At 59.0% G+C, this 21,333-nt stretch overlaps 1 protein-coding gene across 4 annotated transcripts in view; it reads left to right on the top strand.

Annotated features, from left to right (window-relative positions):
• The first annotated feature begins 45 nt into the window (after nucleotides 1-45).
• CARM1 (coactivator associated arginine methyltransferase 1) overlaps nucleotides 46-21,333 on the top strand; it is a 40,319-nt gene continuing 19,031 nt past the window's right edge. For 2 of the 4 annotated variants that reach the window (XM_034998366.1, XM_034998365.1), the window contains exon 1: nucleotides 46-265. In XM_034998366.1, coding sequence (XP_034854257.1) covers nucleotides 46-265 — 220 coding nt within the window. Of the gene's footprint in view, nucleotides 266-18,739; nucleotides 19,724-21,333 lie in introns of those variants that run through there. The other 2 variants (XM_034998364.1, XM_034998363.1) reach the window with 2 other exon arrangements.

Raw genomic sequence — 21,333 nt, 5'->3', positions numbered from 1 at the left:
GCGGCGGCGGCGGCGGCGGCGGCGGGGCCTGGAGCCGGATCTAAGATGGCAGCGGCGGCGGCGGCGGCGGGGCCGGGCACCGGCGGCGCAGGGGCGGCGGTCCCGGGCGGCGCGGGGCCCTGCGCGGCCGTGTCCGTGTTCCCCGGCGCCCGCCTCCTCACCATCGGCGACGCGAACGGCGAGATCCAGCGGCACGCGGAGCAGCAGGCGCTGCGCCTCGAGGTGCGCGCCGGCCCGGACGCGGCGGGCATCGCCCTCTACAGCCGTGAGTGCGGGGCCTCGGGGCTGGGCTGAGCGCGGGGGCTGCCCACGAGGCCGGCCGGGCGGGGGACCCGGGGCGGGAGGGACGCGGCCGCAGCTAGGGGCCCCGGGCCCCGAGGGTGAGGGGCCCTGAGCCGTGGGGGCCCGGTGTGGGGTCCGTGGCGCCGGGCCGAGGGAGCTGGGAGTGGGGGGCCGCCCGAGTGAGGGCAGTGGAGGAACGATGTCAAGGGGCAGAGGGAAAAGAGGGCGTGCGTGGTGGCCAGAGGTGAGGTGCCGGGAGTACGGTGGGAAGCGGGAAATGGGGGAGTGAGGGCCCTGAGATTGGGCGGGGGTGGGCAGGAAGTGGGGTCCGACCCGGGAAGGTGAATTCGTAGCCGGGGGTGGGGGTGGGGGGTTGGGGGCTGGGTGGGAGGGAAGGGGGCCTGGGGTATGGGAGAGGTGGGAGTCCCCGGGGCGGGTGTGGCCGCCCTGGGGGAGGGAGGGAGGGGTGTGGGCAGCCTTTGGCCATCTCTCGGGGCTCCCAGGACTGCTAAGGACAGTTGGAAAGTGGTGCCCGGCCTGGGGTGGCCTGGAGGACCTGGTTCCACCCATCGGGAGCGTTTTGGCGTTCTGGATCCCCGTGTGGGAAACTTCTAGACCTGGGGAGAGGGCCCCTGCCCGGGTGGTGCGAGCCGCTGGATGTGCTCCTGGTGGAAACGTGGAAGGGTAGGGCTCCTTCTTGATGTCCGGCTCCGAAGTAAGAGGTAACACAGCCTCCGCCCTCGCCACGGTCCTCCGATCTTTCTTTTTGGGGATGTGAGAAGCTCGTTACATTTTCAGAAGCTAGTTTCAAAACTGACATTTCAGTGGAAAAAAAAAAATCACAAATGTGTTTGCCAAGGCCCCTGAGTCTTTGTAGTTCATCCTTTTTCTTTCTCTGTTACTCTTTTTTAATCTGTTCTGGTTCCTGACTGCTTGTTCACATTTTGCTATTCTGTTTCATTCAGCTTTGTCTCAGGGTTTCTTGCACTGATGCTCTGGGCGCCGCGGAGGACGCCTTTCCTGGCTTTGGCCTGCGTGAATTTTTTTTTGCCACTTTGGGAAGGGGGTGGGCCAAAGGAAAGTATCTAGAGCAGTTGGTTCACACAGGGTTCTCCCTGCACCTCTACTTGGAACACCCAGACTTGTGGAGTTGTGCCTCCCTCCCAAGTATCACAGCTCTTTTTACTGGGGCAGAGCTGGGTTTTCTGGGACCAAATGAGCGGAGAGAAGGGTTTCCCAGGTGGGCGTCAGAACTCAGGACAGGCACTGAAGCTCTATCTTAAGTTCAGCAGGATCTCCCAGATGATAAGCATGGCCATTCGTTTGGCAAGCATTAATAAAGAATAAAGATGAGCAGCGTTTCTCCAACTAGGGTCCCGGGGCTAATCCTCAAGGCAGTTCCAGGACAGTTGGTTTTTCTTTTGTAAATAACTTCTTTTGATTTTTGGACAGTTTTTGATTTATAGAATTATTGGGGACATAGTACAGAGAGTGCTGATATAGTCCACACCTGGTGTCTTCTTTTTTTTTTTTAAGATTTTATTTATTTATTTATTTGAGAGAGAGAGAGAGAGAGAGCACGCACTAACAGCCGGAGGAGCTGCAGGCTCCAATGTGGGACTCGATCCCGGGACCCTGGGATCATGACCTGAGCCAAAGGCAGACTCAACCAACTGAGCCACCCAGGCGTCCCCCCACACCTGGTGTCTCCTAAGCTTAACACCTTCCTCCAGGAGAGTTTTTACATTCTGTGTTTCTGTGTTGTGGGTAATCTCGATGTTGTTACTAGTTATAAAGATAACATTGTCTTTTAGAAGTAATTCGTAACTGAGGCATTTGTGAAAGGGGGAAAGTCCGCATTTCTCAGATTGAGATCCTCAGTCAGGGATGATACAGTCTCAGGGGTCTGAAAGAATGTTTCCCCCTTGATGCTCAAGTCACATTCATGTGGGGCTGAGAACCTGGGTTCTGGAGTCAGCCAGAACCCTGGTTTTGTTCGTTCCTCAGGGCTGCCATGCCACACGTGATGGCTTAAAACAAAAGGAATATATTCTCTTACAGTTCAAGGCCAGAAGTCTGAAATCAAGGTGTTGGGAGGGTCACACATCTTCCGGAGGCCCTGGAAGAGAATCTCTTCCTACCTCGAGCAGCTTCTTCTGGATCTAGGCCTTGCTTGGCTTTTGTCAACAGAACTCCAGTCTCTGTCTCTGTCTTCACATGGCCTCCCCTCTGTGTCTCTTTGTCTTTACTATAAGAAAAGCCCTCTCACTGGATTTAGGGCTCACTCTAAATCCAGAACAATTTTATCTTTGAGAGCCCTAAGGGGGTGGTTAGGGCTCGGACATATATTTTCAGGGTCTGCTACATGGACTAGATCCGTGCCCTACTAGTATCTGTCTTTGTGCCTCAGTGTGTTTATCGGTAGAATGGGGGTAATAGCAGGACTTTGTGGCATATCATGTGTTTGCTCAATAAACTAATACTTTTTTGGTGGTAGCACCTGCTCCCATTACAGGCTGGGCCTGGCGGTGACCTCAGACTTGGCTGGGTCATTGTGCAGGGTGAAGCAGAACTGGTTCCTGAGCAGGCATGGAGAGGGGGGCGCACAGGGAGGGGTCGCTCTGAAGTGTCCCGGGGGAGTGTAGAGTACCAGGGCTGAGGTGTGGGGGTGCACCCTGCTCCTGGATCTGCGAGCAGGCCTGGCCCTCCGGGTGTAGACTGCTAGCCCGCAGTCCCTTGGAGAAAGTCAAAGATGGTCCAGCCACTGTGAGGATGTGCGGGGATGCGGCGGCTGGGTGGACCGGGGGCACTTGGGGCCTGCTAGGAGCTTTAGGCCTTGTCTTGGGATGAGCTTCCTTCCCTGGCCTCCACATTTTCCAGTCTGGACCCTTCTGGGACCTGATTGCTTTGGCCAGATGAGAAGGTGGCAGAAGCCCTGTTCTGCTCACCGGTCTCTGGTGAGGCAGGGTCCTGTGAGCTACGTGTGATTTCAGACCCCCTGGGATTCAAATCTGTGTGTGGGTAGGGACAGGGAGGTTGGCCAAGACCCGAATCTCCCCCTGCTCAGGTGGGAGGTGAGCCTGAGGTATGCTTGGGTGCTGGCAAGGGTTCTGAACGCGGGGTCTGACTGGCGTGGGTCACTGGCTGTGAGGCCTTGAATGAGCCACTTCGCCTCCCTGAGCCTGTTTCCTCACCTCCAGCTGCACCTGCCGGGGCGCAGCCTCGCTTTCCCCCTCAGCAACGGGAATGATACCACTTGGGGCCCAGAAATTTGGGTGAAGCGGACCATGGGAGTGCGGAGCAGGGATATCTCGTGGTAAACAGTAAATATTCCTATAGAAGTTATCGACGACGGCGTGGGTATTGGTATGGAGTGATGAAGAGCTGGCTTTTCTAGGAGGGAGCCTCTTATGCTGCAGGGCCGTCCAGCTGCCGCCTCGCACCCCTGGCAGAGAGAAGAGGGACCCCGCGGCTGCAGCTTCCACCTCGGGTCAGGGTGCGGGGTGGGGCTGGGGAGATGGGTGTGGGTAGCCGACATACAACCCTGTTCCTTGACTTCGACACCCTCCCACGTGAGAAAGATGACAGCTGCAGAAGGCCCTGTCCCTGTCACCCTGCAGTGAACGATAACCCTCCCCACCCCTCCTCGCTGTTTGAAGTCACCCTGGCCTGTGTCCATGGCAGTGGCTAAATGGCAGCTACCAAACCAGGCCGTTTTCCCTGGGCAGAGGTGCAGACGTCCCGGGCCTTGAGGAAGCTTTGGCAAGGCCGCGGGAGTTCTTGGATGCAGGGAGCCCTCCCTTTGAAAGGAGGCAGCTTCTCGGGAAGCCCGTTGTGGGGCGGCCAAGGCAGAGAGCAGACCAGACTCTCAGTTCCTCAGGCCCACGGGTCCTTTCTGGAGATGACTGTGTCACTTTTCTTTCTTGGTCAGTGTGAGTCAGTTTGCCTGGTTCTGTGGACTCTCCCCGCCCCCTTGGCTAGGAAGCGATGTACAGCCGGACTGGTTCTGATAGGGGCTACGTTTCAGTTTGTGGGGGGCGTGCCAGGGTGTGGAAACCCCAGAGAAAAAACCCCTTGTAAAAACAAGGTGGAGAATGGCCTGCTGCCATAGACCCGGAGCTCTTGTGACTTCCTCCAGTCACAGTCGTATGGTAGCCCCCTGGCAGCTGGGGGGGGAGGGGGAGGGACAGAAGAGTTTGTCACGTGCCCAGGCTCTAGGACCTTCAGTGTCAAGCTGGAGTGACACCCCAGGAAGTTAGTAACACCGGAGGGGCATTCCCATTCCAGTGGTGCCCATAAGATGCTCCTGCGTGCTGTCATTGTATTGAACGTTTACCGGGTACCGAGCTCTGCATGAACCTGTGTGGACAGACTCAAATGTTTGACCTTGGGGGCAGCTGGGGAGAGGATAAGAGCATAAATTAGGGTCTATGGGCAGACGATGGTCTGTGAGCCAGAGCAGGCCTGTGGCCCCTGTTTAAACCACGAAAGGGAGCTTTGTATGTTTCTGAAGGATCTATTAAAAAAACCCCAACAACTGAAGTAAGAATATTTAATGACAGTCTCGCAAAACCTAAAATGTTAACTTTGCTGGCCCTTGACAGAAAAAGCTTGTGGACCCCTGGGAGAAATGAACGAAGCAGGCAGGAGGAGAAGGGAATACGGTGGGAACTTGACCCCAGCCCGGCTCACCAGATCTTTTAAGAGAAGCTGAAAAGCCTTTCTTTGGGTACATCTGTTTGTTTTGATTGTGGAGTGTCCTGATCACTCAGGCCCCATAGAGTACACTTTCTGGACTCTGGGCCAGTTAGACTGACAGGTGTGGCCGTTGCTCTGTGTTATTGCTTAGAATAGTTCTGGGAGGTCAGGGACACTACTCCCATTTGATTGGTGGAAAAATGGGTGAAAGGGCTTGACCAGGTGACGTGGCTAGGCCGGCAGGGGAGCTGGCTTTCAAGGTCGTGGCTGTTGGACCTACTCATTGTTTTACTGCAGAATGGTTCAGTGAAAAAAGGTGGTCAGGATTCCATTTATTCATGCATAACAGAGATCCAGAGTGGCGGTAGCTTAAACAACAGGACATTTTATTTATTGTGCTCACGCTAAAGTCCGGAGGGTGGCAGATCAGGGCTGGTGTGGAGGCTTTGCTTCCGGAATTCCTTGGGCCCAGGTCCTTCCAGCTAACCCCCCCCTTCCACCATTTCTAGGGTGAGGTCCTGTCCTCGTGGATCAACATGGCAGCTGGGGTCCAGCTATTACCCTGGCGTCCAGCTATTACCCTGGCGTCCAGACAGCAGGATAAAGGAAGGGACAAAGGTGCCGAGGGCATGGGCCAGGTGTCTGTTAAGGAGAGTTCACAGAAGCTGGCTCTGGGCGCTTCTGCTTTCATCCCATTGGCTAGAATGGGCAGTTGCGGAGCCACCGCTAGCTGCAAGGGAGGCTGGGAAATGTAGTCTGTAGTCTGAGCGGTCCGCTGAGCTCAGCTCAGCTAATTTCAGGGTTTCTCTTTTGTAGGAGAGAGGACAGACACTGGGAGACGGTCAGTCACCTTGGCCACAGTAGGTAGGATGTGGACGTAGCCAGAGTTGGGAAGGGTGTTCCTGGTTTATGGAGGGCTCAAGTGGGGGTGGGGGGCAGCAGCCTGGTGTGGGGCAAAGGGGTCTCTCTGAAGAATGGAGGGACCAAAGCGGGGGTAGCAAGGTTAGGTCCAAGTGATGTTTTACAAACGACAGGGCCTTTTCTGTATATGATCAGGAGCTGCCCACCATTTTCCCTGGAGGGGCCTACATGATAAAATGTTATTTCTGAAGACTACTGTGGCAGCAGGTTGCAGAGTATGGGAGCAGGGAGAGAGGGCCCTGTGGAAGCTTCCAGACTAGAGAATGCAACAGGAATGTAACTGAATAGTTTCACCTTAGCCTGCCCCAGAAGTGTGTCAGAGGCCCAGAAGTTGTGTTATGGAATAGAAGGTGAACTCTGCCCAGGGCAAAGGCCATGACCCACCGCCAGGGGTTGTGAATGACCTGCTCTCAGGTTTGCTTCCCCCTATGTGGTTGAAATGAAAGGAGACCCCCCGCTATTTTTTAAATTGTGTGAATTCACGTCAAAATCTGACTCTGTACTTGTGAAACCTCAGAAGGGCTGGCGGGCCCGGGCCTACGTGCCCCGAGGCAGAGCTGGAGAGCGGTGCCACCTTTGGGAGGGGCATGCTGCCCCAATTTGCCCGAAGTCCCCCTCCCCCCTTCCTGCTTGTCACTGCCCCAGCACAGAGACTTCGTGCCAGTAGCCATTTGTCCTTCCACTTGCAGTGGTTTGTTTCTTAAAATAGAGAGGCATTTCTGTGAACCCAGGCTGCCCTCGGGTGTGGGAAAATGTCCCTTACCCTTAGCCGGCACCCTCCTTCGGCCCCTGGCCCCTTCCTCTGGGCATCTGAGTTGGAGCCCCATGGGGGTGGGGGGCTGTTACCTCAAGTCCTAAGCTGATCTGGCTTCCAGTCCCAGGTCCCGCCCACTGCCCACCTCCCAGCCCCCCTTCCTCCTCTCTACCTGCCCAAAGCCCCTCCTTGGCCATTTGGAAACCCAGAAGTTCTGAAAGCCTAGCTTGCTGCTCCTTTGACAGCAAAACCTAACCTGACCCAAACTCTTAGGTTGGCAAAATCCCACCTGAGCTGCCACATGGGGCTCTTTACAATCTCTGTGCATCCAATTTAGTATGAGTGTTCACACCTTTTGGGGTTGTGGGGGCCCGTGTCTAAGATCACAGGTGCAAAGTGGCCAGCGCCCCGAGCCGCACCTGGCAGGCACGCGCCACGTCACGTGTGGGGATCTGGACGTGGTGGGTGGGCAGGGCCTTTGGGCAGAAGGAGAATGGCGGGAACTGAGGTGCAAGGCCTCTGACCAGGTCAGATTTAGCAGAATGGGAGAGGCTTGGGAAACTTCCCCGGCAGGTGCCTTACCTTTCCTGGGGAGCCCGCCTGCCCGATGCCCGGGATCTGCTCACCACCTGCAGAGGTGGTGAATTCGCCAGGACAAATGGGACATTCCCATCCCAGACAGGGTGGAATGGAGGCTCCAGACCTGGGACAGACTTGCTGCGCCCTGTGGAGAGTGGAGGCTGGGAGGGGCTTCGGGCAGCGCTGAGACAGGCCTCTTAATTCGAAGTCCTCAGTTTTGCAGAAGACTAGAGGATGCAGTTTTGCAGAAGACTAGAGGAACAAGAGTCAGTGGTTGTGACCTTGGACCAGCCTCCTTGACAAAAAGGAGAAAAGGGGTAACGTTGGCACCTGTCTGGAGGGAACACACCTCAGCTTCTTCGTTGTGTGTCTACCCGATGGACCATGGCCATAGCATTGCTGTTGGCTCTCTCTGCATGTTTCTGGGGAAAGGCTCCCCGCTTTTGATTGCCCTCCGAGGGATCTGTGACATGAGAAAGGCGGAGCGTCACTGGAGGATAGCCCTGGATTGGGAAGTGAAGTGGATGCCTCTGGCTTCCGAGGAATGGGAGTGGTCGGTGGGAGAGGTGGGGGCCCTGGGCCTGTTGGGCCGGGGCACGGCTCCGATTGGGCAGCCCCGAGAGGTCAGCGATGGCTGTCAGAGTGCGTGAGAGCCAAGGGGAGGTCACTGGATTTCTGATCAGGAGGGGCAGCCCCTTGGAGGGCTGGGGGAGGGGACCCAGCCAGATGGCAGGTGGGGGGGGCGGGGTGGTGGAGTCTCCAGGAGAGAGGAGGAAGGGACGGCCCACGTCGCCCAGGCCCCCAGGGCCTACCCACGGTTCTTTGAAGATGGAGACCTGACCTTCCAGCCAGCCAGCCACAAGCGTGTACTGGGCGGGGGACTTGCTGTCTTTTTATTGTGGTAGGTTATCTTTCGTCTGCCTTTAAACAGCTAGCAAAAACGGACTGAGCGTCTGCTGTGTGCCAGTTACTGTTTTAGGAGCTGGGGATACGGTGACGCCCCAAGCCAAGCACATGCTCCCACATTTGCCGATCTGGGGGGTTGTGTGACAGGCGCTAAGTCAACAGTCACCTAAACACGTTGTACTTAGTGCTCAGTGTCCTCGGGAAGAAAGTGAATGGGGCAGAGGCTTGAAAATGCTAGGGAGGGCGGGGGTGGGGGGCTTGGCGGGGGTGGGGGGGGCCCTGCTCGGGTTGGGCGCCAGAGCTTGTGAGAGAAGAGCAGGTGGGGCCCAGGCCCGGCTCTGCGCCTCGGCGTGACCTCTCTGTGCCTCTGTTCCCTGCACTGTAAAGTGGGCTTCTTGATGGCACCTCCCTCGGAGGGGTGTTGTGCGGGTTGTTGCACGTTAATGGAAGTATTTAAAATCACACCTGGCAGGTGGGAGCGAGCGCGTGGGCCTGGCCAGGGCAGCCAGCCGCAAGTGTGGCTGGAGCTGGACGCTCAGGGGGGAGGGGAGGCCTCACTAGGGGGTCGGTGGTGTTTATTCCAAGAGTGCTGGGGAGGGAAGTGACACCTGTAGCCGTGTCCGGGGCCCCAGCCCAGCTCCGTCCCCTGGCCTTGCCCTGCAGGGTGATCCCTGGCGAATGTCTCCTGCATCTCCGCCTCCTTGTCGGTGGGGAGGCTTCACCGAGGGGCTTAGCTGGTGGCAGGTGTGCCTGAACTGGAGGCATAGCTCTGCACAAGCCGGACACGATCTCCACCCTGCGTACTCCCAGTCCCGGGGAGCAGAGAGAAAGTAGACGAAGAACGCCATCTCCCCGCTGAGGGGGACGTGGCCCAGGACCAGCCTGCAGAGCATGGCAGCTGAGGAGCTGAGCCTGGGGGCGGGGCGGGGAGGGGGCGCCTGGGCAGAGAGAGTTGGGGTGGAAAGGAAGAAACTCCTGGGGACAAGGGGGCAGTGGCTCTCGGGGGGAGGGGCTGGGGTCAGTCCTGCTCTCCTGGGTCCCTGTCTCTCTGCGTTCCCTGGCTGGAATGGATGTTCTCCCTTCCCCCTCCGGGACTGCGGCAGCCTGTCTGGGTCAGAAGCTGCTGGAGGTCATGATTAGTACAGGCGGTGGAGCCTCACCTTGATGTGACCTTGTGACTTGGGCCAGGCGATCGCAGCTCATCTTCCAGTTCCTCTGGGAGGATAGAGGGCAGCTTGAGGGTTGGTGTTAGCCCAGCACACAGCGGGGTTAGTGATAACACACAGCATAGTAGGTCACTGGTCTGAACCTGCCGTGTTGTCTGGAAGGGAAGGTGTGTGCCAGGTGTGGGCCGCCAGGTGCCTGTGACCGGAAAGCCCTGAGAGTTCGAGGGCTGGGAGGGGCCGTGGTGGCGCCCCGCCTGGTCCCCTGGTGACTCAGGAGGGAACCCCTGCCCATCCACCCTCCCACTTTCTCACTTTGGGGACTCGCTTGGGAGGCTTCAGGATTCAGGGTTGCAGGTGAACTGCGTGGTGGGGCCGCTGGCCCCTTCTCCCCCGCCCAGAGAGACCACGTCACCTGCCCTGACTTTTGGTTGAAGAATCTGGAGTTCCCGACTTTCCCTGCCCCCACTCCCTTTGTTTCCCCGAAAACCAGTTCTAGGAAGGAAAGTGAGACCAGGCTTCCCCCAGGCCTGCGGGAGTTGGATCTGGAAACTGTGGCCTCGTGATGCTCTCTTGATGACTTATTTTAATTGTTGTTTAATCAACACGCACGGATGCCCAAGCCTCAGGTGGTTCTGTTCGGTGCTTTTGACAGTTCTGCGCCTCGTGAAGCCGCCGCCCGAGGCCAGATCTAGAACGTGTCCCCCAGCCTCTGGGTGCTTTTTGTTCTGTTAGGCGGGGCGTTCTTGGAAACAGGGCCAGACTGGTTTGCGGGAGGGGGCTCTGTCTCCTCCCCGCCCCCACTCCTTGCACAGAGAGAGGGAACCCCCTTTTATTCCCTCTTTCTGTGTGTCTCGTTCAAGCAATTCATCACCCACAGCTTTGGCAAGAGCGGGTCTGGGCTGCTTTTCTTTAAGATCGTTGGCGGATTTGCTTCCCCACTAATTGTGTTCCTGTGGCTGGGGTTCGTTTTCGCTGGATGTGTTACACACGTCAGAGTGGAGTGGTTTCGTGTTCGGAAGCCCACCTGACGACATGGGCCCGGGTGACATTCCAGGTGGGGACAGTTGGGGGGCCTGGCAGATCAGTGAAAGGGGAGCGCTCGTGATCCCCTCCAGGGGGCATGTGAATAAGTAATCACAGACAGACTGGGGGGCCTCTTGCAGACCTGAGAGGGACGTTCCAGAAAATTGGCTGCATTCTTCCTCGGGCTGAGGGGGAAGGCGAAGGCCGCCTGGAGTTTCCAGACTTGCTGTGTGCCCTGGAGGGGCCCTCTGCAGAACCTGGCTCTGCTCCGAGGGCCCTCTGTGACCAGAGGGTGGAGTCCCCAGTGTTGGACGGGCCCCCCCCCGGGTGGGGGGACACCGACAGGATGCCTGGCCCTGACGCCCCCATGTCCTGCTTATCAGCGCTTCCGAGGCCCACCGTAGCTGATGTTTACTGCGCTCGGGCCCGAGCATGTGCCAGGCGGGCACCGTGCCAGGCCCTTTACGGTCATCGATCCGCCTCGTCATGAGAGCAGCCCCGAAGGGCCGGCTGGCCGCCGTGTGCAGTTGGCACAAGGGTGCTGGGCGGACGTGTGAGTGCGGGGGGAGCCGGCCCGTTCCCTGCTCCCCCAGCCACGCACACCCTGCGGGGAGCCAGAGTAGCCACAGCCCCTCCCGCTGGTTTGTAAACGAGAAAACTGAGGAAACTGAGGCATTCGGGGGCAGGTAGCCGCTGGGATGCCGGCCCGGTTTGGCTCCGCCCCTCCGCTTAGCCGCGCCACCTGTCAGGCGCGGGGGGCAGGGGGGGGCCGTCCGCGCCCTAAAGGAGACTGCGCACTGCGTGGGGGGGCGCCCACCTGCCCCCTCTGGTCCGTGTCCTGTGTCGGAGAAGTGGCCCCGGAAGACTCTTCTGGGGCCCAGAGCCAGTCTTTCCTCATTCCTGCCACTTGCCGATTCCATCCTGGGGTGAGGCAGCCTCTGTCCCCTCTTGCCCGTGTCTCATCTGGAGTCACATTCGGTGAGGCAGCCTGAGGGCAGGGGCGGGCCCACAGGGCCCTCCTAATTCTGAGCCAGTGGTGCCGTAGGGGCTCCCCGCGTCCCAGGGGCCTGGTGGAGGCCCTCCAAGCAGTGGCGCGGCCCCCGGACAACCCGGCTCACCTCCGCGCGGTGGGCAAACTTCTCTTTCAAGCTGGGCCGGGGCGGCCTCCGAGTCTGCTCAGCCCCTAGGCTGCCCCTGCCCCGTCCTCCCGCCTCTTCCTGTCGGGCCTTCTGGGAGCCACCCCGTCTGTGGGTTGAGGCCCCTCCGCTGGCCCCAGGGCAGAACCCCCAGGAACCACATTCCCGCTCCTCAGCTGCTCAGGCTGAGCTCACTGGCCCCGGCCTCACGGGGGCCAGGAGGTTCCATGTACTCACCGCTTTGAGGGTCGGGCTCCCCGACATGTCCTGCTGCCCCTTGACATGCCTCGTTCCAGCCCTGCCTTCCAGGCCTCCCCGTGTGGCCCCTCTGCCAAGGGCCTCCCCTGCCCACCGCGGTCCCCCGCGAGCACTGCCTGCCCAGCTCCTGGCGTCACAGCGGGTGCAGACCCTTAGTAATCCCTCACAGCCCGAGGACGCGAGCTCCCCCGCCTTCCCTGGGGTGGTGGCCCAGGGATGGCACCTGTCGTCAACCTGCCAGGGCCCAGAGCCCACGTCCTTCCCAGTGGATGCTGGGATGGGGCTTGGCTCTTTCACAAGATGCCGTGTCCCCGGGCTGAGCTGCCCTGAGCATGTTATCTCTGTGCCTCGGTTTCCTCCCTTGAAAGGGAGGTGGTCGGGAGCAGTAACTGAGGCACCCCACGTCCTCAGGTGTTTGCCCAGTAGTGGGTGCATCACAGCTTCGAGGTCCTGGCCGGAGGAACCCAGGGGCCGGGGCTGCTGGTTTTGTTGCTTCCCCCACCCCCAGTAATCACCCGCTAAGCCCATGCTTTCAGGGGCCAGGGAACCCTGGCTCACATCTGCTGTCCCTTTTGTAGCTCACAAAGCCCGGGGCTGCGCAGCTGATTAGCATGGATGGGGGAGACATTTGCATGTAATAGCTCCCGCCCAGTCGGTGCCCCTCGTATTCTTTTCAGAAAAGCCAAGCTCACTCTTTGTCTGCTCCTTCTTTTCTTGGGGTTGCCCTTCAGCACACCCCTCAATTCGACTCCTCTTCGGGCTCCTCGAGACCAAGGCTGCGGGGCCTGGAGGTGGTGCTGGCCTCCACCCCACCCGACCATGGGTGAGCCCTTTAAGGGGAGCCCCCTTGCAGGGCTCTGACCTCACGGAGCTGTCGCTGGTCAGGGAGGTTTGGTGTCGCTAGCGCAGGGCCCTTCTCCAGCCCGGAGTCAGCCGGGGGCTGTGAGGGCTGGCTCGCTGCTTACTGGGGTGCTGCTATGACGGGCAGCTCTAGGTCAGACCCAGCAGCAGCGGGGGAGGCCTGTGGCCCAAGTGGTGCCAGGGTGCCCGGGGGGGGGGCCTTGCTTCCCCTTATGCCAGCAGGAAACTGGGGGGGAGCCTCCCTGCCCCCCAGATGGCTGCCTCTCTTCCATCTTCCCCGCTGCCCGTGCACCTCCCCGGTGTCCTGTCATCCTGTTGCTGGGGAGTTCGGGAAGTTTCCTCCTCAGACTTGTCTTCTCAGGGCCCCTCCTGAAGTAGACCTAGCTTTTGGATTTTCCAGGCTACCCTGTACACCGTCCACCCTGCCACCCAACGTGAGCCTCTTGTGCCCACAGAGGTGGCTTGCTGTTGAGTTGTGACCGTTCTCAAAGGAATGAACACACCGTGTGATCCCATCCCTAACCGTTGCCTTTAGAAATAAGGGCCCCTATCTCGTCTCCTCCCAGGGAGGTAACGTGGAAGGAGGTGTGTTCCATCCACTTGGTGTTCCTTTATTTATTTTTTAATTTTTTTTAAGAATTTATTTATTTGACAGAGAGACACAGCGAGAGAGGGAACACAAGCAGGGCGAGTGGGAGAGGGAGAAGCAGGCTTCCCGCGGAGCAGGGAGCCCAGTGCGGGTCTCGATCTCAGGACCCTGAGATCATGACCTGAGCCGAAGGCAGATGCTTAACAACTGAGCCACCCAGGCACCCCTTGGGTGCTCCTTTAGAAGGGGCCTTGGTGAGTGGCCTAAATTTAGACCCGTCCTGGAGCTTGCGGGGGCCTAAACCGAAGACATTCCCAGGCACCGTGTGAAGCTGGCCACGCGCTCTACCTCGGCCAGTTGGCCGCTCCCATGTCCCCGAGGAGCGCTTAGTCAAGCTGGTCCAGTGGCCGGATGGGGGCTGGGGGGGGGGGGCGCGGTAAGGCCAGAATTCTCTCCGGGACTCCACTCTCTTCCTTGGGCCAGAATGCCTTGGGGACATGGTAGCCAAGGTGGGTGTTTTGTGCCAGTAATACCTACTGTGTCCCCGTGGGTCTTGGGCTGGATACAAAGGGGGTGTTAGTCCTTAGGACAGTAGCGAGCAGTGCGTTCATTTAGCTTTCTCGACACGAAAGCTGAGGCTTGGGGGTGGGGGGCGTGAGGCTCCAGGTGATAGAGCCCAGATTCAAACCTGGGTCCAATGTGAGCTGGAGTTCTGGGAGGTAAGCCTCACCGTGTGGCCTCCATGAGGGGGGGAGAAGGCCTTCCCCGCTTGACAGCTCCTGGCATGCAGGCTCTGCTGCCCCTGGCTTAGACCCGAGTCCCCCTGGGGTCGCTGCCCCTCCTCCATCACACTATGAGCGCTGCGGGTGCGCTCCAGCCGAGAGCCATTGCTGAGAAGTCCAGGCCATCATCCGCCTGCCTTAGAAGGGCCCTCTGGTCACAGGCCCTTTCCCACCCCGCTGGCCCTCCAGCAAGTTGAGGGAGGTCCGTGGTCACACCTGCTCTCTCGGGGGACGCCCCGGACGACTTGAGTGGGCGCCAGGCCTCCCCGGCCGTCACGACTGCCGTTTGTCCCGTTATCTCTTGCGTGCAGGGCAGAGCCTCAAACCGCTCAGGAGGGTGGAACCTGAAAAGTCCTTCTCTTCCTCCCTCCTGGTCCTGGCCCGCGCCCCACGTCACCCGTCAGCTTCCCGTGTGACCTGCCCGCCTGGGTTTTCCTGCAGAAGTCCCTCCGGGAGCCCGCTGCGCCGGAAGTTCTGCCTGGTTCAACGGCGGGACAGGAAGGGTGCACGGCGCCAAGTCTGCCTGCCTCCCCGAGGCGGCCCCTGAAGCCGTTCTGTCCGTGTTTCTTTCCAGAAAAGCCCCCAGGCACGCGGTGTGCTTGGCCGGCCCGCCGGCCGTCTTGTACCTGGGGCTCCTGGACGTCCACTGGCTCTCCCAGCGCCTGCCGGCTTGCTGCCGGCTGCACCGCCCTTCTCCGTTCACTGGGCGCTTTGCTTTTCAGCTGCTTTGGACGGTCCGGGTCTGGGTGTCTCTTCGCAGACACTGGCAGGTGGAATCCTGGGATAAGGCCCCCGAAGGGCTGGGCGGGGGTGGGGTGGGGGTTCTGGGTGGGGAGGTGCTGACAGATGCCCTGGGGAGAGATGTGCAGGCCAGGGCCGCCCGCGGGGAGGGCTGGGAGTCCTCCCGGCGGGGGGGGGCCCGGGCCCCCCCCGCCCGGGGGGGGGGGGGGGGGGGGCCCCCCCCCCCCCCCCCCCCCCCCCCCCGGGCCTGGGCCAGACAGAGGAGCCCAGGGTGACCTCCCGGTCCTCAGACACCCTGGGGCTGGGCAGCTGCGTGGAGCGTCTCCCAGGAGGAGCGGGCTTAGGTTACTTGGCTGAGGGGGAGGCCAGGCCAGCTTAGGCTTCCCGGGGTTGGGTTCCCTTCTGAGACTGGCGCCAATCTGCTGAAGGGTGAAGTGAGTAGTTGGTACACGTACTGCGCCCCCATCTTCTCATGGAATCTGGGGGGCAAGGAGGGGTCCTTGTGCTCTTGTGCTCCCCAGATGAGGCTTCCTGAGGTCAAGGGTGAAGGCAGGTGGTGGGGTGCCTGTCAGGCTTCCGCGTGGGTCATGTCCTGTCACCCCGGGGGCTGTGTCATTATCATCATTTGATAGATGAGGGAACGAGGGGCCACGGCCACACAGCCGGAGAATAGCAAGTTTGGCCCTGAACCCTGGTCTTCCTTGATCCTCATCATTTTATTTTTATTTATTTATTTTTATTATGTTCAACTAGCCAACATATAGTACATCGTTATTTTATTTTATTTTTTTAAAGATTTTATTTATTTATTTGACACACAGAGAGAGAGAGAGACAGCGAGATAGGGAACACAAGCAGGGGAAGCGGGAGAGGGAGAAGCAGGCTTCCTGCAGAGCAGGGAGCCCAATGCGGGGCTCCATCCCAGGACCCTGGGATCATGACCTGAGCCAAAGGCAGACGCTTAACGACTGAGCCACCCAGGCACCCCCATTGTTATTTTTTTTTTTAATAATTTTATTTTATTATGTTCTGTTAGTCACCATATGTTACATCATTAGTTTTTTTTATTCTTATGTTAATCCCCATACATTACATCATCAGTTTCAGATGAAGTGTTCCATGATTCATTGTTTGTGCACAACACCCAGTGCTCCATGCAGAACGTGCCCTCCTCAATACCCACCACCAGGCTAACCCATCCTCCCACCCCCCTCCCCTCTAGAACCCTCAGTTTGTTTTTCAGAGTCCATCGTCTCTCATGGTTCGTCTACCCCTCCGATTTCCCCCACTTCATTCTTCCCCTCCCGCTACCTTCTTCTTCTTCTTTTTTTTTTCTTAACATATATTGCATTATTTGTTTCAGAGGTACAGATCTGAGATTCAACAGTCTTGCACAATTCACAACATCATTAGTTTTTGCTGTAGTGTTCCATGATTCATTGTTTGCGTTTAACACCTGGTGCTCCATGCAATACGTGCCCTCCTTTTTTTTTTTTTAATTTTTTTAAAAATTTTTAATTTTTTTTTAAGATTTTATTTATTTGCGAGAGAGACAATGAGAGAGAGACAGAGAGCATGAGAGGGAGGAGGGTCAGAGGGAGAAGCAGACTCCCTGCTGAGCAGGGAGCCTGATGTGGGACTCGATCCCGGGACTCCAGGATCATGACCTGAGCCGAAGGCAGTCGCTTAACCAACTTGAGCCACCAGGTGCCCAATACGTGCCCTCCTTAACCCATCACTGGGCTAACCCATCCCCCCAACCCCCATCATTAGTTTTTGATGTAGTGTTCAACGATTCATTAGTCACGTGTAACACCCAGTGCTCAGCAGATGCCCATCATTTTCATCACTGCCCTTGTCGGTCTTCCCTCCAGGGTGAGCCGAGAGTGACCTCCTTCCTCTCCTGGCCACGGGGACGGGGGGGCAGCTTCTGGTGCCCAGTTTGGAGACTCGGTTCCTGCCACCAGGTACCGGGTGCCTCTGGGAGATGGGAGGCTCTTCCAGGAAGGTGAGCCCTGCATCACCCAGAGCCTGACTCAGCTGGGATGTCGCCACCCCGCGGCAGGCTGTAATCTGCACCCCGCCTCCATGGGTATCAGAGCCCCCCTCCCCTCTTACCCTGCCTTCTCCTGCCTCCCACCGGCACCTGTGAGTGCTGGAAGGCTGGGGCCCCTGCGCTGCACTCCGCATGGAGCCGGCTGTGGCCAAGGGCTGCCCACCGAGCCAATGGCCCCGAGCAGAGGCTCGCCGCTGGGTAGGCTGAGGAAAGCACCTTGACTTCTCTATGCCTTGTCCTCCTTTTCACCTACCTTTCTTTGCGGTGGAATATTTTCCTCTGGAAGGTGCACAGCCTGTGTTGTGTTTGGCGGCAGGAGGTGATTTAGTAAAAGACCTCACATTTAGACAAGCCGTTCTCCCCACCCCCCACCCCCAAACCCCTATGCTCCAAGTCTGCCAAGATAAATAGCTTTAATTAGTCCTCGTTTGGTGGCTGTGATAGTTTCCCCAAGAGGCAGGGACTTGGAATGTGGCCCGTTGCCCCCCGAGCTGGTGACGGCTTACCTATCTCGTCCTCCACCTCTGTTCTCCATTCCACAGCCTCCCTCGTCTTGCGTGAGGATGGAAGGTTCCACGGGGGGGAGAGTGTAACTCCAGGCCTTTGTCCTTATTCCACTGGGTCCCTCTGACCCAGGTCTGACCAGTCCGAAGGACCCAGTGACCCTCTGCGTGTCCCGTTACTGCTTGTTCCGGAGGGAGGAGGAGGGCAGTGAGGGCAGGAAGGTTACCGTGTGGGTGCCCAGTGCCCAACATCTTCAAGTGGTTAGGTGACCTTCCCGAGGCCATGCATGCCGTCAGGGCCTGGGCACCTGGACCCCCTGCACTTAGGGAAGGGGCCTGACGTCCTGGACCCCATGCCCCAGGGCCACCACGCAGGTGGGCATCCCCCAAGTGCCCCCCGGGTCTGGGCGCTGTGCCAGCCACGTGCGGAGCCCTGGGTCTGTGCTTCTCTGGGTCGTCGGTTGGGGAGCAAGGGGGTGTTAAATAAGGAGTTGCTGTGTGACGGGGGACTTGTCCAGGAAGTGCTGGAGGACCTCGAGGAGGTAACAGCAAGCGACACAGGAGAAGAAGAGGGGTAGGGCGTTGTGGATCTCAGGAGCCATGGAGGCCAGTGAGAAGTCCTGCCCGTGGTCTGGGGGTGGCGAAGACCAGCGTGGCATGACTGGGGATGTGGAGGAGGGGCTTGTGAGCCCCGTGAGGAGTTTGTACTTGTTCCAGAAGGCTCTGGGGAAACCATGGGGAGGTCTAAGCAGGAGAATGGCTGCCACAGATTGGCCACATTAGACACTGTGACCGGGAGGTGACCGAGTCTGAGCATGTGTCCCCGGGACCATCTGGTTAGTTCCGCTGAGACAGGCCTCCCTGTGTCTGCCGCTCCCTGAATCAGTCAGCTCTTTCGAGGCCCTTCTGGGTGCCACGCCTTGGGGTCAGCCCAGGGTGAGGTGGTGAGCAGGGCATTTCCCTTAAGCCTGGGACCAGGGAGGCCCCTGTGCGTCAGGGTCCCCCAGCTTCTGCCCAGGGAGCCATCTAGGAGGGGGTATCTGGGTTGGTTCTCTGATGCATGGGGAGCAGGCAGCTTTGTCCCCCTGAGAGCCACTGGCTTCCCAGCTTCCCTCATCTCCTGCCTGGCTCGCAGCTCCTCCAGCCCTGTCCCCAAGGCCGTCTCAGCACTTGGTCCCTCCAGGTGCCGCCCACGGCAGTGGGAGCGGCCGGACTCCCCAGCCTCTCGAGACCTAGATCTGCCCATCCGGCTTGGGAGTCCAGCCCATCAACCTCCCCGGCCACAGCCACACTGCCCTGGTCCCCTCCTTCTCCCGACTGGGCCCCTCGAGGAGAAGCATGCCTCTTGGGTGTCTCCCCCACCCTGAGTACTGATACCGCACACTTCCGATCACTGAGTGTGTGGGTGGGGGCCTCCCCACACCGGCTGCGTGGCCTACAGTCACCTCCGTTCCCACACTGCCCGCCCGCCTGGACATAGTGTCACACCCCCCAGGATAAGGGCCCGGTCCCACCAGACTGTCGCCCTCCACCCCCACTGCCAGTCATGAGTCCAGGATGTCCCCTGTGCTTCTCGCCCCCGGCTATCAATCTGAGGTTCCCAGGGCCCCCTTCTCAGGCTCACTGAATTTGCTGGAGCGGCGCTCAGAGCTCAAGGAAACCATTTACTTCCTAGATCGGTGGTTAATGTAGAAAGGATAGAACTCAGGAGCAGCCAGAGGGAAAAGAGGTGTAAGGCAGGGTGTGGGGAAGGGGCGCCCCTCTCCCAGCACCTCGTGCTCACCAGCCAGGAAGCTCTCTGAGCCCTGTCCTTTGGGTTTTATTTTTATGGAGACTTTATACGCAGAAATGATTAAGTCCTTGGCCATTGGAGGCCTAGGAGGGGGACTGAAAGTTCCAACCCTCTAATTACTTGGTTGGTCCCCCTGGCAACCAGCCTCCATCCTTAGAGGCTTTTGGAGAGTCACCTCATTAACATAAACTCAAGTGGTCGAAAGGGGCTTTGACTGACTCACAGAAGAGCCTTTTATTGTTCTTATCACCTCGGGCACTCCCAGAGTCTTAGGAGCTCTGTGCCAGGTATCTGTTCAGTATAAATCACAACATCACAGCCTCCTTTTCTCCCTGCCTTCCCATGTGCCTTTTTTCCTCTTGCTGGAGAATTCATTGCCACTATCTATCCCAGCCACGGTCAGGTGCCATCTCTAGGCTCCCTTGGGGCCCCTGTTCCCCTGGTAGCAGTGCCCGTTACTTGGGGGTCCTCATCACCAGCTACCCAGCTGTCCTCACCGCCTCTGGGATGGGGAGTGTCTCCACTTCTCGATGTCCAGTGAGCCAACAAGGAAGTGGGCAGAAAGGAGGCTCAGCGCCCAGCCTCTCTGCACCTGTGGTTCCAGACGCACTGCTGATTTGTCAGAAAGTTTTACCAGCACACGGCCGCACTCGCTTGCATACGCTCTGTGGCCGAGGTGAGTCCTAGTAGCAGAGACTCTACGGCCTGCCCAGCCCAAAATATTTACTCCCTGCTCCTTTACCGGGAAGGTTGGTCAACACCTCCTCTGGGAAGCACAGGGGTGTCGTACAGCGCCTTGGTTAGGAGCACAGACCCTGGTGCCCGTCGGCTCGGCCATGTGCTTGCTGTGTGACCTTGAGTGAGATCCTTCACCTGTCCGAGCCCAGTTTCCTCAGGGATAAGTGGAACGGTAGGCACAGAGGTGCTCTGAGGGGTCTGTGTAAAGCAGGGAACCGAGCGTGGCACCTGGAAAGTGTTGGTGCAGTGGGGCGTCCTGGCCCTATCCCCGTCTAAGCAAGGGGTGAGTGGGCGGGTGAGTGGGAACACGGAGCTATAGGGGCCTGCCTTCCTGGGGAGCAGGGTGCGGGAAGGTTCTCCTGCGCCGGGATTCCCACCGGCACACCCTGAGCGTGCTGGCCCTGTGTTTGTCCCTGGGTGTTCTGGCCCCCAGTCCCCGGCCTTCGGAGTCTCAGCTGGACACCCTGCAGTGGAGCAGGTGGGGAGCCAAGCGTGGGCCGGACACGTCTGTGGCATGATGAATACCGAGTCCGGGGTGTTTGCCGCGCACTCCTCCGTTCACACCCTGCCTTGGGAGAGGCTCTCCAGAGAAGACAGCCCGGGGAGGGGGCCTCTTCCCAGCTCTGTCACCCGATCATATTACTGCAGGGAAGAAACCCCAGCTCCACTGACCTCGATCGGCAGGAACCCAGCGCAGCCTCCGGGCCCACAGCCCTCCCTGTGGTCACACCCCCCTCCGCAAATCATCACGGCCGCCTGAGAAGCCCTCTCCCGCTTCCTGTCCCCCACCTCTCTGGGCCCCATGCACCCAGCCCCTCAGTATGCTGCCAGTGTGATGGGGTCGGTTTTCTCAGTGGGTTTCTGGAGGCTGGGCACAGAGTCGCTCCTGCTTCTTCCATGGCTCACCGAGTGATGGCTGGATAAAGGGGGGACCAGAGAGGAAAGTGCCGGCCTTTGAGTCTACCAGGAGGTTTCCTGGCAGACAGAGGCACTCGTGTGTGTGTGTGTGTGTGTGTGTGTGTGTGTGTGAGTGAGAGAGATAGAGAGAGAGAGAGAGAGAGAAGGGGTGGGGGAATGGGTACCTAATCGTCACCGCTGGGTCCAGGCCCTGTGGGGTCCACGCCCTAGACCTCTTTCCTGGGGGGGAGAAGCTCTCTCCCAGGACACCCCTCCCTCCCATCTCAGGGAGCCGGCCAGCAGACAGGGTGTGCATCCTGGCTCTGCTGCATCCGGGCCTGGGGGACCCTGGGCAGTGAGTGAGCCGGAGCCCCGTGTGGGCTGTCCCCTGGGAGGGATAGACAGAGCGCCACCCCACCGCTGTCCGGAGGGCCCATCCTCGTGAGAGGGCAGAGTGGGCGAAGGGGAAGAGGCTTGTGCCAAGGCCGGGAGTTGGCCCGCTGCGGGGCTGGAGGGCTTATGGGTCACGCAGGGCCTTCCAAGAGCTTGGATTTCTGCGTCTTTTTTTTTTTTTTTTAAAGATTTTATTTATTTATTTGGCAGAGAGAGACACAGCGAGAGAGGGAACACAAGCAGGGGGAGTGGGAGAGG

This window comes from Mirounga leonina, unplaced genomic scaffold, assembly GCF_011800145.1.
Source record: "Mirounga leonina isolate KUSES-001 unplaced genomic scaffold, KU_Mleo_1.0 Mir_94, whole genome shotgun sequence".
NCBI lineage: Eukaryota > Metazoa > Chordata > Mammalia > Carnivora > Phocidae > Mirounga > Mirounga leonina.
This window is presented reverse-complemented; position numbering and strand designations above follow the sequence as displayed.